The 17565-nt window shown below is 48.2% G+C and overlaps 1 protein-coding gene across 1 annotated transcript in view; it reads right to left on the reverse strand.

The window, feature by feature from the left end:
* Positions 1-1236: 1236 nt before the first annotated feature.
* Positions 1237-17565, reverse strand: part of PCSK2 (proprotein convertase subtilisin/kexin type 2) — a 215008-nt gene continuing 198679 nt past the window's right edge. Inside the window, exons 10-12 of the mRNA XM_036827204.1 lie at positions 17278-17378; positions 8176-8403; positions 1237-1904 (exon numbers count right to left, since the gene is read on the reverse strand). Of these exons, the coding sequence (XP_036683099.1) occupies positions 1418-1904; positions 8176-8403; positions 17278-17378 (816 nt within the window). The 3' untranslated portion in view covers positions 1237-1417. The remainder of the gene's footprint in view (positions 1905-8175; positions 8404-17277; positions 17379-17565) is intronic.

A 17565-nucleotide genomic window follows, 5' to 3' on the forward strand; every position in this document is an offset into this window, starting at 1 on the left:
CATGGGAAGAGAGAAGTGTGGACAGAAGTGGTTGATCAGTTCTTTGGAATCAAATCAAACTAACACATCATTTCGTGGGAGCGGGTGGGCATTGGGATTGGTGATGAGGAGCCAATCCTCAAATAGGAAAACAAAGTGACAGCTGCTCAGAAAGCATTTCTATTTGGTGATGAGATGGGGTCTCTGGGGGTTGACTGGGGAAGAGGATGTGTCACCTTTGGATTACATGTAAACCCCCCTCCTGACAGCTTAGCTGCCGAGATGGTAACTGAATGCTTCCGTATAGAGGGCTCCTCCTGCTTCCTTCGGGCCTCAGGTTCCTGGGGGATGAGCTGGCTTTTCCCTTCTTCAGCAGAAGGGGCTCCGTACAAAGGGAGGGTCCATGTGAGATGGCTGACCCCCTCGCCCTTCACACACCTCTTCCGGAACAGAGGCCGTTTCCCCAACTCATCGGAGAAATCACAACATGCAGAAGGTGTTTCCCTCTAGTCATGCGCTTTGGAAATCAAAGCCCAAGCAGAAAGCTCTCGAAAACACTCAGCTTACCTCTCACTTCCATCAGATTAGGAAGCCCCAGAGTGACTGCAGAAAAGGAACATTCCTGTGTTAAAAACCACTAAGCTACTCTTTCCCAGAAGTGTTGCCATCCTGCCTTGCCTTTCTTCTTTTGGATAACTATGGGAGGAACCCCAGAAAATTGGGGATGAAGGCTACACACACAGGGTAATTTGGGCATCTCTGGCAGAGTTTACCATCACTCAGAGCAGCAGCTGGTAAAGGGCAGCCGGGCTACTGAGATTTTACATGTATCACGCCGGCCGAGTGAGACTAGCTACGACGTGGGCGTTGGTGGTAAGATTTCCAACCTTCATGCTTTCTGACTCTCTCTTCCCCATCTGGTAATTAGGGCACATTTCAATTCACGCCACCTTCATTTACGTCCCTGAAAAATCTTGCTAAAAGTCAAAACATCTTTCCCCAAAGGATTTACAGCATCTGTGCTTTAAGAGACTCAGAGCTCACCTCTGTCATAATCTTGGATTCTCCTTTTAAGTAACATGTCCTCAGCTGAGACCGTGAATAAACGTCCTTGGAGTCACCGTGCCTCGCTTTTTAAATGCACTCTCTTCTATGAAAGAAACCGAGGGGAAAGCTGTCCCAGGTTTGTTGGCAAGATATCACCTATCTGAATGACAGAAATAAAGAACTTCGAGTCACAAATAGGACAGAGGTGTTGGTGGGAACACTGTATTTGGGGCACAGAATAAAAAAGGTGGCTTCCATGGTAATGAAAATAATCACTGACAGTGAGCGAAGCTTCGGAGCAAGAAGTTGGAATCGCTTGTGTGGGGGGAGGTTCGCTGCTAGGTGCCCGGCGGGGGCGGCGGGCTGGCGCTGGGGAGAGGGTGCCGAGGGGCTAGTTCTCGCCCAGGATGCTCTTCAGGCTTCTCTCCACCGCTTCGTCCAGCTCTTCCTCCAGCTCCTCCTTCTTGGACATGGCCAGCTTGGACTGGTAATCCCGCACCACCTGGTCGATGTACGGGGCGCTCTGCGTGCCGTGCAGCATCAGCGTCCACTCCTTCAGCACCCCCTTCTGGGGCGCGCTCCCCACGAAGCCCAGCTCCAGGGTCCAGGTCCCCCGGGCGTCTTCCCCCCAGGTGTGGGTCGTCATGAAAGGCCACTTGTCGAAGCCCACCTTGGCGTCGTCGTCCCGCGGCCGCCGGCTCAGCAGGATGGACTTGGTGCCCATGGGGGACGTCATGTTGATGTTCAGGTCCCCTCGCCTGGTCGCGTTGACCGTGACGACAGCTTGCACGTGCTCCAGGTAGCGGACGAAGTTCTCCTTCCCCTCGCAGGCGGCGGTGGTGAGCGTCAGCACCAGCTTGCCGGTGGGCGGTATTTTCCTGAGGGCAGAGGGGAGGAGACCGTGAGGGCTGGGCACACCCTCCCAGGGGCTCTGGAGGCAGCTCCGGGGAGCGGGGAGACCAGGGGCCCTGGGGTGAATTCTTTTTTTTTTTTAGGTAGCTGAAAATTTTATTAGAAAATTAAAATTTAGAACTATACAGTAGGGACTTCCTTGGTGGCGCAGTGGTTAAGAATCCGCCTGTAAATACAGGGGACGTGGGTTCGAGCCCCGGTCCGGGAAGATCCCACATGCCACGGAGCAACTAAGCCCGTGCGCCACAACTAGTGAGCCTGTGCTCTAGAGCCCATGAGCCACAACTACTGAGCCCATGTGCCACAACTGTGGAAGCCCTTGCGCCTAGAGCCTGTGCTCCACAACAAGAGAAGCCACCGCAATAAGAAGCCCGTGCACCGCAATGAAGAGTAGCCCCCACTCGCTGCAACTAGAGAAAGCCTGCACACAGCAACGAAGACCCAACGCAGCCAAAAATAAATAAATAAATAAATTTATAAAAAAAAAAAAGAACTATACAGTAGGTTCGCATTAGTTACCTATCTTATACATAGTATCAATAGTGTATATGTGTCAATCCCAATCTGCCAATTCCTCCCACCCTCTTCCTTCCCTATTGGTGTCCATACATTTGTTCTCTCTGTCTGTGTCTCTATTTCTGCTTTACAAATAAGATCATCGGAGGAATGGATAAAGATGTGGCACATATATACAATGGAATATTACTCAGCCATAAAAAGGAACGAAATCCAGGGTTAACTCTTACACTTGCTGTGTGAGCCTGAGCAAGTCACCCACACTCTCGGAACCAACTGTGTGTGGACGGGGCAGGCAGCAGATGCTGTGGACCCCGTTCCCGCTTCTCCTAAGTCACTGCTGGGTTTGCCTGCAGCTGAGGCTACTTTGGACCCTGACTGCATCCACCACGGATATCAGCTACTCCCAGCTTCTCTCCTGGAGCCTTTCCCTGCCTCCTGGGAGCGTCCTCAGCCTGCGTGCAGGCCGGCCCCAAAGTGTCAGGGATTTAAGCCCACAGGGAAAGACCCGTACCAGCGACTGATGGAAGGTGGTGAGTACATACACCTGGCTTCCTCGTTCCCGGTGGGGACAACTCAGTGTTGCCCAGGGTGGCAAGGTGCCGGTCAATCGAGCATCAATGCATCTTTATTGGATTGCTTCCTCTTCCCCGCCTACAGCTGCACCTCCTCACTTGTTTCCTGAGATCATCTCTCAAAAAATTGTCAGTACGCAAGTCCCATCAGCGTCTACTTTTGGGACAACCCAGACTGAGACAGGAGCTCATATACTTTTCTTTTAAAGTACTCACTACCTTGATAAGGAGAAATTATTGCTAATGTGATTGTTATCACTATCATAAAAAAGCTGAAATTGGGTTAATTAATCCTAGTGAAGAACAGTTCTGTGACAGATCAGGGGAATTTGGGAGTCTCTTCGGTCACAGAGTTGGAGCCCCACGGATGGTCAGTCTAAGATTCCTCAGCTGTCTTTCCATATAACTGATCTCCTTTCTGGAAGTGGCCTCCTTTGGAGGTGAGATGCTCAAAGGTTCTTGCACTAGAAACATAATACAGGAAACTACATTTGAGGAGTGCATGGTATAATGGAAGGACTCCAGACTTCGGGAATAAACCTATTTGGGTTAGAATTCTGCTTCTATGCTTAGTGGTCAGGAGAGCTTGGGAAAATTTTTCAAATACTTGAAGTCTCATTGTCATTGTGGGTGGGTTTAAATAAGACCATGTAGGAAAACACTGGGCACAGTGCCTGGACCATGATACTAGCTCCCTTTCTCTGGCCCTTTGTCTTTGTTAATGTCCTCCCTGGACATGGCTTTTATTTTGGAGCATAAAATGCTGTGTATTTTTTTTTAATTTTTATTTATCTTATTTATTTATTTTTGGCTGCGTTGGGTCTTCGTTGCTGCATGTGGGCTTTTCTCTAGCTGCAGTGAGCAGGGGCTACTCTTCGTTGCGGTGCATGGGCTTCTCATTGCGGTGGCTTCTCTTGTTGCGGAGCACAGGCTCTAGGCACATGGGCTTTGGTAGTTGTGGCTCACGGGCTATAGAGTGCAGGTTCAGTAGTTGTGGCGCACGGGCTTAGTTGCTCCATGGCACGTGGGATCTTCCCAGGCCAGGGCTCGAACCCGTGTCCCCTGCATTGGCAGGCAGATTCTTAACCACTGCACCACCAGGGAAGCCCATGGTGTGTATTTTTAAATACACATCTTGTAGAATACATCTACAAAAAGATGCTGGCCATACACCCAGCTCAGAGCCAAGCCTTGGTTCTACGTTGCCCTTGGAACCAAGGCAATGAACCTGGGTGGGCTTGCTGGAGCTCCCCTGCAGCTCATTGATAAAGGCAATACTTTCCCAAGGAACTTAAAAATATACACATAAACAGTCTCATGGACCGTGTGTGCTCTGCGTGGACTCTGGCCACGGAGATCCAGTGATGGTGCAGGGGCGGGGGGTCCCCAGCACCAGGCTCTGGGGAAATCATCCAATTTGGTGGAAAGCAGGCATTAGGCCAGCTTTGGAGATGTGAGTATGGCAAGCCACTACCTGGACCTCTCAAAGAAGATGCCACTTACTCAGAACAGGGTCAGAAACATAACAGGTGAGCTGATAAATGATTAATGATCACATGGGCTCCGGCCCCTGGGCAGAAAGCTACATGGGTAGACTAAAGGTCCAGTTGTGGGTAAGGAATTTGAACTTTCTGAGCTCATTTTCCTTACCTGTACAATGGGGATATGACTTCCTACCTTGAAGAGTTGCTGTGAAGATAAATATAGACACACACTCATATACATTTTACATTTACAAATGTCTAGACCAGTGCTGGCCAACAGCACTACCAATTCCTGCAAGGACGAAAATGTTCTGTATCTGTGCTAATACAGTAGCCACTGGCCACATGTGGCTTTTGGGCACTCGAAATGTGACAAGTATGAGTGAGGAACTGAATTTTTAATTAATTAAATTTAATTTTAGTGATCAATTTAAATTTATTTAATTTCACTAAATAGCCACACGTGGCTAGTTGCTTCTGTTTTGTATAGCACAGATCTAATCGTTGAGAAAATAATTGGAATTTTGCCATCCACCTGGGCAGGTTGGCATGGGAACAAGCACACACACCTGTTAGGATTCACAAATTGTCCTAGAAGCCTTGGGGTTGTGGTGTGTGCCAGGATCAGAGGCCCCTCCAGGGACCCCTGGGCCCCCGGGGAGTCTGGCTTGTTTAGCGCCTGGGGGACTTGCCGGCTCCCCAAACTCCCATCCCCACCTGCCCGCTGAGGGCGTGGGGCCCTGGGGAGAGGACATTCAACTGCACTCTTCTTGGAATGTTAAGTCACTTTGAAATTGACTTGAATTGTGAATTCCAGAGGCAGCAAACTTGGTAGAGAAAAGAGAACACCACCCCCTCTCACAGGCGACCTGGCGTCGGTCGGTCGGGAGAGCCGGGGAGCAGCTCTCGTGGATGTTTCTTACCCTCTTCTTGCTGCTTTGAATGTTCTGACTTTCCTCCAGTGCCATATATTGCTTTTAGAAGAAAAGGAATACAACTCATTCTTATTTTAAAAGAACAGGGACAGGTGTTCAGGAAAAGTCAGTTTATCAGAAGGTTGCAGTAGGAGGTGGTTGTTTGCGGAACCAAAGAGGCTCTTCAGAGACCCTGATATAGCCACGCAGCCACGTTTGGGAACACGCTCGCTGCTGAAAATGCGGCACCCATCAAAAGGTGTGGGCTCTCTGCACTTTCAGAAATAAGCACAGAAGCCTGGGGCTCAAGTCCTATAAAGACAAACATGGCTTATATCTTTGTCTTACTGCATGTTGGTGCAAAATGAGGGCTCAGTGACTTTGTGCCTAGAAATAGGCGTTGCTTCCCAGGGGGCCCTTGGAATGCCCTTTGGGTTCTCAATCCTCAGCCGTATGATAAAAACAGTTATGAAGCTGTAGTTGTTTTGCTAGAATAATAATAGTAACAATGGCAGCTGCCCTTTCCCGAGTCTCTAAAATGCCTGCCATGTGGTAGTCACTGAAGAACACTCAACAGGGGTCACTCAATGTTTGCTCTTCCCCATGTCACAGTGTCAGGTGGGCATTAACCCACACAGAAGACACTGCAGCTCAGAAGTGACCAGTCCACAGCCACCCGGCCAGCACGGTGTGGTCGAGCACACCCTCTGCTCTCTCTACTATGCTGCTTCAGGCATTCAGATCAGGCTTTAACGTCGACCTCCAAATTCACTTAAAATCCAGAGTTCGCCACAGTCTTCAAGGAGCTGAGTGAACAGGGGAGGGTGGAAGTGGCCTGCGCCTGACAGCGTGCTCTGGGGACACACTGGCCGATGGGGCGGCCTGGGCTTCCTCTGCTCACGGCCCTTGGCTGGTCCAGCACAGATGCTCACAGCCAGTTCTATTTTTCCCTTTTATTTTAGTCAAGCATCCTTTACAGACTCTCCCGATAAAGTCTCTTTAGAAGATTGCTTTTCGAATTGACTGCTTCTCTGGGAAGATGAGTGCTGAGGAAACGCATAACCCTGACGGTTGCCACTCACCCGCTCAGAGGCCGTTTCTGTGCAGCCCTGCATAGAAAGTGGCAGCTGTCAAGCCTGCGGATCCCTCCGTCCCAGCCCCTGAGAAGTTAGATTCCTGGTGATAGGGCTTCCTCTGCCAGAGGCATAAGCTGGCCTGGGCGTTGCCCTCAGGACCCCCTGCCCAGCCTCTGAGTTCTTCCATGAGCACATCTGCCCCAGACCTCACTCACCTGCATCTGAGAACAATTCAGGTGTGGGTGGACGAGGGGACACAGAGCCCTTCCAACAAGGCTGCCTGCCCCCTGCACCTGAATCTCCCTGGCTGGTCTGGTGGTCCTATTGCCACCGTGTAGACATCTTTCTTGTGCCCAGGTGATGTTGGCTAAATGTTCATTCATTCATTCATTCCACAAATATTGATCCCATGACCACTAAGTTCCAGGCGCTGTTCTAGGCCCTGAGGACACACCAGCAAACGAGACAGACTAGGTCCCTGTCCTCCTGGAGCTCAGCTGAGTTAGTGCTGAAATAGTTCTCGAGTTTCCTTTCATTAAAATAATGCTGCTGAGACCACCCACAAATCTCAGTCTTCTGGACCTTACCCCAAACCTTAGAAATCAGAACCTCTGTGGGGTGGGGCGTTGACATACGTATTTTCACACACCAACCAAGAAATTCCTCTATACTTTAAATTTTAAACATTGCTGTCACAGTATATGTGTACATGTGTATTTTGTTTGGAATAAAATTGTCTCAACTAACAGAAGGTTATTTGTGGAAGGTAAATTCTCAACGGATTTGCATAAAAACCTGTGAGAAATATGTTTTCTATATAGGCAAGAACATCTATAGATATTGTGAAATAAATTTAACCTAGTGAATCAACTGAAATATAATAAAAGACTTTTCCAGATTAAAAAAAAAATAATGCTGCTGATATTGGATAAGTTCCCAGTTAGTTGTGAGCCATTGGGACGGTCACATCTCAGGGCCTCAGATTCCTTAACTAAAATGATGGCGTCAGACAGCCTATTTCCAGTGTTGTCTCTGGCTCCAAATTCCAGCCTGTACCTGGATTATGACAGAATGTTCAGCGCACTTGGAATTGGGAGAGAAACGGTCATTCATCTCGGCATACGTTCCGCGTCTCCCTCCCCCCTCCGCCCCCGAGAAGCACAGAGCTTGAGGATCAACAGAGACCCATCGTGCTTGTCCAGGGCAATTGCGGAGAACAAGGTCTGATATCAAGGTGAACCTCGACTAAGCAGGCCCCAGCGCCCGTTCCTCTAAATACTGCAACCGTGCCACCTTCCTGTTAATCTCGAATGTAGCCAGGATGCAACTAACTGTACATCCTGCGCTGGTCACACTGCCCATGGTCCTCAACTGCTGTGGCCCAGCGTCCGCAAAGGCACAGACGCTGTTAAGTCTTCCCCTTGGTAATCCCTCTTTGTAAATCTCTCCCTCTTTGCAATAAGGGAAAGAAGTTCCAGGCCCTAGGGCTTTGTAGACTGGATACTTTGGAGTTGTGCAACACTGCAGCTCTGCCTGGAAGCTGGTTGTCCCTGAATCAAATCCAGTGCATCTCGGGATGACGCAGAGAGGGAATCTGTTATGGTCACCAGTGCAGTGGCGCCATCTCTGGGTATTTTCCACAAACAGCAGTAGAACTGCTGCCCCCACTTACTCAGGGTCCTGCACGGAGCCTCCCACACAGTGGAACCTCTCAGGCACAGTTTTCCAGTCTTTGGCCATTTTCACCATGGCGCCTGCGTCAAGCACCCCGTAGCCAAAGAGGTGATTAAACTCCAAGCCGACCCCGTTCCTCCGCCACTGATGGACCTCGTCATGAAGCTGGTTTCGTTTGGAGGTGAGCACGGTCAGATGCTGCATGTCTCTCCAGGTCAGACCCAGGCTGGGTACCGGAGGCAGAGTGTTTGAGAGCAAGGGCGGGGGAAGAGGGGGGAGAGAGAGGGAGAGAGACACAATGACTAAGGTAGGACATAGACCCCTGGTAAGATGTTGAAACATCTATGAACCCACAAGTCAAGGGAGGATTTCCATGCACTACTGAGAATATAGGTATAGATATATGTCAATTAAAAATATCTTGCCTTTCTTACTTAAACACATTTCAATTGCGATATCTAACACACACTGGAATGGCTAAAATGAAAAAGACTGACAATACCAAGTGTTGACAAAGATGTGGAGCAACTGGGTACTTTGGTGATGGAAGTGTAAGTTATTGCAAACACTTTGGAAAATGGTTTGGCTCTATCTTCAAATGTTGCCCATGTGCTTAAGCTATGGCCCAGAAGTTCCATTTTTAGGTATGTATCCAACAAAAATGTGTGTATGTATTCACCAGACATATACATATTGGAATGTTCATAGGCCTAAATTATGAAGTCCTCAAATGCCCATCCACAGTAAAGTGAATAAACCAATTGAGGTGTGTTTATAGGAGGTGGAACACTGCACTGCAATGAGAATGAACTACAGCTACTCAGAATAACAGGGATCTCACAATTGTGTGAATCTCACAATAAGAATTCTGACCCAAAGAAGCCAGACACAGAGGAGAACATACTGTATGGTTCCATTTGTTTAAAGTATAAAAAGAGGCACAATGAATTTGTGCTGTCAGAAGCCAGGTTAGTGGTTGGTCTTGGGGTGGCAGTGCCTGTAAGGGACACAGGGGGCTGCTGGGTGCTGACAGAGTTCTGTTTCTTGATCTGGGTGTTGGCTATGCAGGAGTGTTCCATGTGGGGACATGAACTGTCAGTTCTTCAAGGGCAGAGACAACAGCTTCAGCATATTTGTCTCCCAGTGCCCAGGACAGCCCTCGGCACACTCTTCGTTCAGCAAACAGACAAGTTTGCTTGCAGACTTGTCTTTGGAAATTAATGTCTAATAGTCTGTGCTATTGACATTAGTGTCAATGTCTGTGCTTTTCAAAGTGTAAGTCATGACCCGTTTGTGGGCTAGGAGGTCAACTGATTGCACAGGCTATGTATCTTGGCTGCACAGTAAAACTGTCTGGTGGGGACATTTAAAACCCCACTGCTCAGGCCACATCTCAGACTATTTAAATGAGAATCTCTGGGAGTGGGACCCAGGCTTTGGAGATTGTTAACACTTCCCAGGTCATTCCAGTAGACAGCTGAGGTTGAGAACCAGAGATTTAATGGATGGGGCTATCACGAGTGGAATAGAACAGAAAAGAATAACAGTGTGCACGTAATATGGGAAACTCTGTGTGTGTGTGTGTGTGTGTGTGTGTTTGCACGCACTCGTGTGTGGTATTGTGGTATGTGTTTGGGTTGCAATGCAAAATTAATTTCTCACTGAGAGTCACGGTCACAAAAGTTGGAAAACCCTGCACTACGGTTCTCCTTAGAATCAAATGATTCAAAGAACACCATCACTCATTTGATAAAATCTCAACACAGGCAGCATTCATTGGTTCAAAGCTTCAAAACAGAGTCAAAAGATGATAGTGATTCATATGTTCTTGAAATGCAGACCTTCAAGTTCTTTTCCCATTTAGGTTTGTACATAATATTGAGCAGAGGGAAGTCCAGGAAGACCTTCAGCTATTAAAGAGAAAGTTTCAAGGAAGGTCCATGATTATTTGACAAATGTAGGAACATATCTTGGACATATGCTCCCCTGGACATATGGACCAGGTGAACAGTGTGAAATTTCCTGAAGTTGATTATGGCCAAAAGCTCAGTGTTTTGCTGGAATAGGATTCTGAATTCATTTAACTCAAAAGTGTTGATAAACAAGGATCTGGTGACCTCAAGGTGATCCAAGGGCTGGCTGGCAGGTGGAGCATCTCTCATCTTTGCTAGGGTTTCTGCTGCAAAAATGAGCCCTGCTTCTAACCCCACTAGACGTTTCTCCACGGATTTATTCTCATCGGGTCCATAAGAGAGAAAGAATGTGTTAGAACAAGGATGTTCTACTTCTAAAATAAATCAGAGGGGGCTCCATACTCCAATGTCACTGAATTTGTGACACCATTTGAACAACCATTTGCTTATGTCTGAAAAGTAAAACAGAGTCCCTCTTATTTCCCCATTCTGAGCAACTTCTGAATTGACCAAAGATACTATTGTGTAAAATAATTATTTCATCAACGTGCTTTAGGCTTTAATCCTACCATAGCAGCTCAAGGATTGTAGGTGATACCTATTAAATAATAAAAAATAAATTTACAGAATATCTACAATATAAAAGTCACTGTGTTCAGTGCTACAGGACAAGGAACATGACATTTTCTCAAATATTTTATATAATAGCTGGGAAAGTAAGACAGATATATGGAAAGGTATCGCGTCCAGGCTCCGCACTAGTTCCGGGCAGGTCGTAGGAAGGTCCCTGCCCTCTCAGAGCCTACAGCCCGGGGGACAGACAGACAACTCAATATTTTATTTTATTTTATTTTATTTTATTTTTTTTTTTAAATTTTTATTTATTTATTTATTTATTTATTTTTAATTTATGGCTATGTTGGGTCTTCGTTTCTGTGCGAGGGCTTTCTCTAGTTGTGGCAAGTGGGAGCCACTCTTCATCGCTGTGCGCGGGCCTCTCACTATCGCGGCCTCTCTTGTTGCGGAGCACAGGCTCCAGACACGCAGGCTCAGTAATTGTGGCTCACGGGCCCAGCTGTTCTGCAGCATGTGGGATCTTCCCAGACCAGGGCTCGAACTCGTGTCCCCTGCATTAGCAGGCAGATTCTCAACCACTGCGCCACCAGGGAAGCCCCAACTCAATATTTTAAAAGGTGGTGGGCTGTCATGCCAAGGGAGCCAACAGTGGAACCCTGGGTTATCCCAGCCAGGGAGTCTCACAGACTATGGTCCTGCATCAGAACTGCATGGGGACTCGTGACAGATATGGATTCTTGGCCTCAACCTCAGGTCTCTGGAATCGGCCTCCTGGAGGCTGTGGGCCTGAGGATGTGCACTCAAGACAGAGCGCAGGTGATGCTTCTGCACACGGGGTTTGAGAACACGGGTCTGAGATGGCGGTTCACAACCTCGTCTGCACATGTGAACCAACGTGAACACAATGACGAAGTCAGACAGGACCCAGAGATGCTGATCCCATGGACCTGTCCAAGCATCTGCCAAAGGCTCCAGCAAACCTGCTCCGGGCGGGGGGTGGGGGGGATGGTGGTTCCTAACTTCCTGGAGGCACTGGGGGTGCTTGTTAAAACTGCAGCTTCTGGGGACTCTGAGTCTGTGGACCTGGGGTGGGCTTGGGTATCTGTTCTTAGCAAGCACTCCAGGGATTCTGATCAGCGGCAAATTTGAGAAACTCTGGTCCGGGGGGTCAGCAAGGGTCTCTCAGGAAGCGGTATTTTTAGCTAAGGTCAAAGGGATGAGTGGGAGTGACTGAGTAAACACAGGGAAGGGGAGTTCCTAGGGAGAGAAGGTTCTGGAAGGAAGGATCTAGAGGCGGGAGAAGGCACGTATCAGCACAGGAGGTTGGGAGCCCTGCGTGAGTCAGGGAGGTAGAGCCAGGAACAGAGGCGGAGAGGATGACACAGTAGAACGTAGGGATTTTATCTTAGTGACAGACAGGAAGGGCAGAGAGACCCGTGATCCGATCTCCAGAAACATCACCAGGGAGAAGGAATCAAGACATGGGACTGGAAAGCAGGACCACACTAGTCAGCGGATGCTGCAGGAACCTGGCCCACGAACAAGCGACCACGAGGAACGAGCCGGGAGCTGTAACAAGGCCATGTGCAAGGAACCCCCTGTGAACTATCAGTGAAAACGGTGACATCTGTGCAGCTGGCAGGGCACCTATTGGCTGGGTCCAATTGCTCATAGGACCCTGTGATGTTCCGGGGTAAACGTTCAGCTGTCAGCAGACTGGTCCTAGGCCACTTGGGATGGGCCATCTGCCTCTCGGTTCAGAGAGAACATCCCTGGAGGTCAAAGCCAAACCCAGGGCTTCTAGATAAGATGTGAGGACAGGCCAGGGCTCCAAGGAGAGAGGTCACCCAGGGCCTGGCCAAGGTGGCAGCTGTCTTGAGCAAGAGAGTGTGGGATCTTGGAAAAACCAGTGTGAAGCCCAGGGAGAGACTGGCCCCGCATGGCTGGAAGAGGAATCTTGCACCAGGGAGACCTCAGGATGGGCTGTTTCCTGAGCCTCTAAAGCTGGTCCTGGCAAGTGAGTTTTTGCCAATGAATGATCCATAGAACCCTATCTCCTACAGAGCCCTGCACTTACGGTTGGGTTGGTGTACTAACTTCCCACTGGTGCAAAATAGTGACCTTTTTTTTCTTTTTTTTTTTTTGAGTTCCCTATTTGTGAGGATTACCCCTGAAAGATCATTGTTTTTCAGAGTTCTTCTATTTATGGTATCAAATTCTCTGGAACCCCATTCACATTTTCCTCCTGATAATCAAGACAGCAAAGTGAATTTAAGGAGAGAACAGCTACAAAACTACATTTCCGGGGCTTCCCTGGTGGCGCAGTGGTTGAGAGTCTGCCTGCCAATGCAGGGGACACGGGTTCAAGCCCTGGTCTGGGAGGATCCCACATGCCACGGAGCAACTAGGCCCGTGAGCCACAACTACTGAGCCTGCGCGTCTGGAGCCTGTGCTCCGCAACAAGAGAGGCCGCGACAGTGAGAGGCCCGCGCACCGCGATGAAGAGTGGCCCTCGCTTGCCGCAACTAGAGAAAGCCCTCGCACAGAAACGAAGACCCAACACAGCCATAAATAAATAAATAAATAAATAAATAAATTTTTTAAAAAACTACATTTCCCATCCTCCCTTGCAGTCTGGGGTGGCCATGTGACAGTTCTGGCCAATAAGAAATAAGTCCCTGGGTGATTTTTCGAAAAACTTTTAAACAGGGATCACTCAGCTGGTGGATTTCCTTTTTCCCTTTGCTTTTCCCCTCTTCCTGCCTGACATGTAAACATGATGGCTGGAGCTCCCGTGGCATCTAGATAACACGAAGGTGTAGAAGAACAGAAATCTAGAGACAGAGTCCCTGATTCTCGGTGGCCACCCTCCACTTGCCCGGGTTCCTCACCTCTGTATTATCTTCTGCATGACAGAAAAATAAACTCCTTCATAAGAAACTTATTAAATTAAATTAATATTCTATTTTAAATATATTGTTATTATGCTATTAAAAAGAAAAGAAAAGAAAAGAAAAGAAAAGAAAAGAAAAGAAAAATAAACTCCTGTCTCGATTTAGCTGTTGTTTTTGGATTCCCTGTTTTCAGTCTAATATGGGCACCTAGCCAGAGGCAGGGTCCGATGTTCATATTCTGCAAACAGCCCCTGAGTGCTAGGTTCACAGAGCCCTTGCCGTACTTCTGGATGCCACACCCTCCAGGCCACAGACCAGCGCGGGGCTGGCTGCTCTTGTAGTCCCTGAAAAAGGCATTGAAAAGACAGATTCCTGGGCCATTCATCCCTACGAATGTGATTCAATGACTTTTGGCTGAGTCTTGGGAATCTATCATTTTCAAAACTCCCCAGTGCTCAACTTCACTAGTTATCAGGGAAATAAAAATTAAAACTACAGTGCAATTCCACGGAATACCCACAAGAATGGCTAAAGTGTAGATGACAGATAATAGCAAATGTTGGCAAGGATGTGGAACAGCTGTAACTCTCATACACTGCTGGAGGGAGTGTCAGCAAGTGCACCAAGTCTGGAAAACTGCTAGACCTGCACCTATGTATACCCCATGACCCAGCTTTTTGACTCCCTAATATACATCAAACAGAAATGCGTCCACACCTTCACCAAAAGACATGTACAAGAATGCTCACAGCAATGCTACTCACAATAGCCCCAGTGTGGAAACAACCCAAATATCCAATTATACAGTGGAGTACTATTCAACAACAAGTATGAACAACCTATAAGCACACACAGCATCATGCAGGAATCTCTCAGACATAATCTTGAACCAAAGAGCACATCCTGAGACTTAGGTAGTGGTCTGTTTCCTGATTTGGGTGCTGGTTACATGGATCTGTTAACTTTGCAAGAAGTCTTTGAGCTGTACCTAATATTTGTGCACTTTTCTCTGTATCTAGCAGACTTTGATAGAGCTCGCATGAAAAAATCCATCCCTTGGAAGGTCAGTTTTGGAAACACTGTTCTAGTTCAGTATATGGGCCGCTTTACTATGGATGGTTCTCCTGGGTCACAAGTTTGCCTCTTTTGACATCTACCCCTCAAACCCAGCTCAGCCCTCTTGAACCACCCAGAAAGCCTGGGGTCATGGAGAGAACCCCAAATATCTGAAGGCAGCAGTAACACCCCACTAAAGAAATTCTCTGGAATTTCTCTAATATCGGTCTCACTGGGAAATGTGAGCAATGTTACCGACAACTCAAGAAGGCATTTTCAAGCATTTGGCAGAAAAGCGTTTTATGAGATTAAACAACAAGGTGATGACTGGTCAGGACAGAGGCGTGGTTTCCCTTTGTCCCCTGAAGCCATGGGGGTGGTCATTCTCCCTCTTCCACAGTCCCGATGGGAATGCATTTGTTTACTGTATTCAAGTTGCTTTGGAAAAGCTGTCTTATTGGACCTCTGGGTGGGAAACAGCCCTCGACTGCTGCCACATATGTCACCAAGGACTCCCAGCTGCCTCGTCTGAAGATAAAGAGAGATGAACTGTAGGAAGTGTTCCTGGAGAGTCTTTCCCTCCTCCGCCCTCCGGGCTCTCTCCTGGGGCTATTTCATGGTGAGCAGTGGTTTCAGCTTTTGGCTGTTGGAGCCTCTTGGCCCACAGAGAAGCCTTGGAGTTTACTTTCCCAGGTGGGGCTCTTAGCCAACGGCCGAACAGCACAAGAATATGGCAGCCCAGCTCCCTTGCCTTGATGTGGAACAAACTCTGAGGCATAATTTACCCTCCAGAGCTCTCCCTGGGATCAGGCTGAGGCCAGAACTTCTGAAATCGCATCCTTGCTCAGCTTCTTCCGCACCCCTAACCTGCTTCCTCTCCTCCCCAGTGGTCCCTGCCGGGAGCCCTCTCTTAATAAATCGCTTGCATCAAACTCTAATCTCAGGGTGTGTTTCCAACTCAGGTGATTGGTGTTCTGAGGAATTTTTGAGGACTGGCTCCCAAGATGGGCTTGAACCACCTACCACCAGGTATCATTTTTTCCCTCTTTAGGGCAATAGAGAGCACTCAATTCATGACCATTGCTCCAAAACAAAGTGGGCCTAAGTGGTGATTGCATTCTTTTCTGTAAGGAAATCTGCAAGTGTGCTGAAGAATGGAGAATAATTGGTGCAGAGCCCATGAATCTGTTTAAAGTTCCAGCAGCCTGCTCCATTACTTTGATGTATGTAAGGGGTCACTCTGTAGGCATATAGGCCTGGGAAAGTGACTTTTTGCTTGCCAGAATCTAAGGAGACTTTGAGTCAGGTTCTGCCCTCTTAGATTTAAGGGGAGACCAGGAACCCCTTCTTGTTCCCTGTCCTCTGCGAGGCTCTGCGGCAGACAGCAGCCTCCCTCTGTTTGTCTGCTCCCAGCTGGAGTGAGCGAGGCCAGCTCAGACTCCAGGACCCAACAGGCCCTGAGAGGAACAGCTTCATGTTCAGGAAATGCACATAATATGAGAGTAAGTTTTGGTCTCTGTGCTTAATAGGAAGGCTTTGACCAGTGTCCATCTCCTCTTTCCTAAAATGTCCAACTGACTTTTGTTAAAAGAATCAAAGCTTGGCCTGGTCCAAAAGAGAAGTCACTCCCAATTTGGGGCCTTATCTGTAAAAGGAGAATAATGATGTCTTTTCTGCTTAAAGGCAGAGGGGTTGGACTAGATAATCTTTTGAAGTCCTTTCCTATTCTAGGAATCAGCTCTTACCTCCTTTGCAAGTCAAAAAATGCACTGCATATGTGGAGAGTCAAGCAGGGCTGCCTGAAGAATGATGTTAGAAGTTCCGGTTGCCTAGCAATGGCTGACAGGGACGGGAACTCAACTTCCCTTCCCCAGGAGCCTGAATTCAACTTCTTATAAGTTGCTGGTTCTGTATTCTCGGATAATTCCCTGCCTAGCGGGCATTTGCACTTACACCACATGGGTGGTGCCTGAAGCCACAAGTTCATTGTTCAAAGCCAAAGCCAGCCTCTGGTTTGCACTAAGAGAAGACAGGGGAGTGGGTGGGCAGGGACCTCTGCTGATGCTCAAATCCAGGGTGGGTCCAGCTGTACCTCTGCGGAGGTGGTGAGAACAGAGGGGATGGTCTCCCCTCTTTGGTAGCTGGATGGTTTCCCAGCAAAGCCCATTTCTTGGTCTACGTTGTGTGACTTCGCCCACCTTGTCTCAGTGTTAAAATGAGTTCAGCCTTATAAGTTAACAAATCTGGAGCGAGAGCGTCCTGTTTAACACACGTTCTGAAAACCTTGCTGGATACCCGGCTTGGCAATGGTTTTCCTTCATTTAGCTGTTTGGGAGTATTATTAGAGTAAAACAGCCACGGGATCCACAGAAGATGAAAGGGTGTTTTCACCAAGAGAACATCTATGTGCCCCTATGCGTGGTTGGATGTTGGGCTCTTGTGCTCTCTCAGGGATGTAGTTTTGTGGTGTGTGTGTGTGTGTGTGTGTGTGTATGTGTGTGTGTGTGTATCATTTAGCAATGCCCACCAGAGTTCATTGGCCCTGACTATTTACTGATTCTCACACCCACTTTTGCCTCTGTGAACACCTGGTATTGGGTGGGGAGACATGTCTCAGTCCACCCTACAGAACCGGCCCTTGGTCCCGAGCTGGAAACATACTTAGCCTCTAAAGCCAGTGCAAACACTCCAGCTGCCTCAGGAGCAGCCGCGGATGTCCCAGAATGTCTCAGGGTGCAGTTGCCGTACAAATCTGTGGTTGCCTGGAGGGGAAGATAGGGAGTAATGAGTGAGTCGCACTGCTTTAAACCCAAAACGACATGGAGCAGAGGATTTTCTGTTTCTTTTACTTAAACTCTGCCTTGTTCTGAAGAAGATTAAGACGAAGGTAAGGATAAGCTTAGCACCCATGTATCTATTTTGCCATGCATTTTATCTGAGTTTCCTAGT

This window comes from Balaenoptera musculus, chromosome 15 (genome assembly GCF_009873245.2).
Source record: "Balaenoptera musculus isolate JJ_BM4_2016_0621 chromosome 15, mBalMus1.pri.v3, whole genome shotgun sequence".
Lineage (NCBI taxonomy): Eukaryota > Metazoa > Chordata > Mammalia > Artiodactyla > Balaenopteridae > Balaenoptera > Balaenoptera musculus.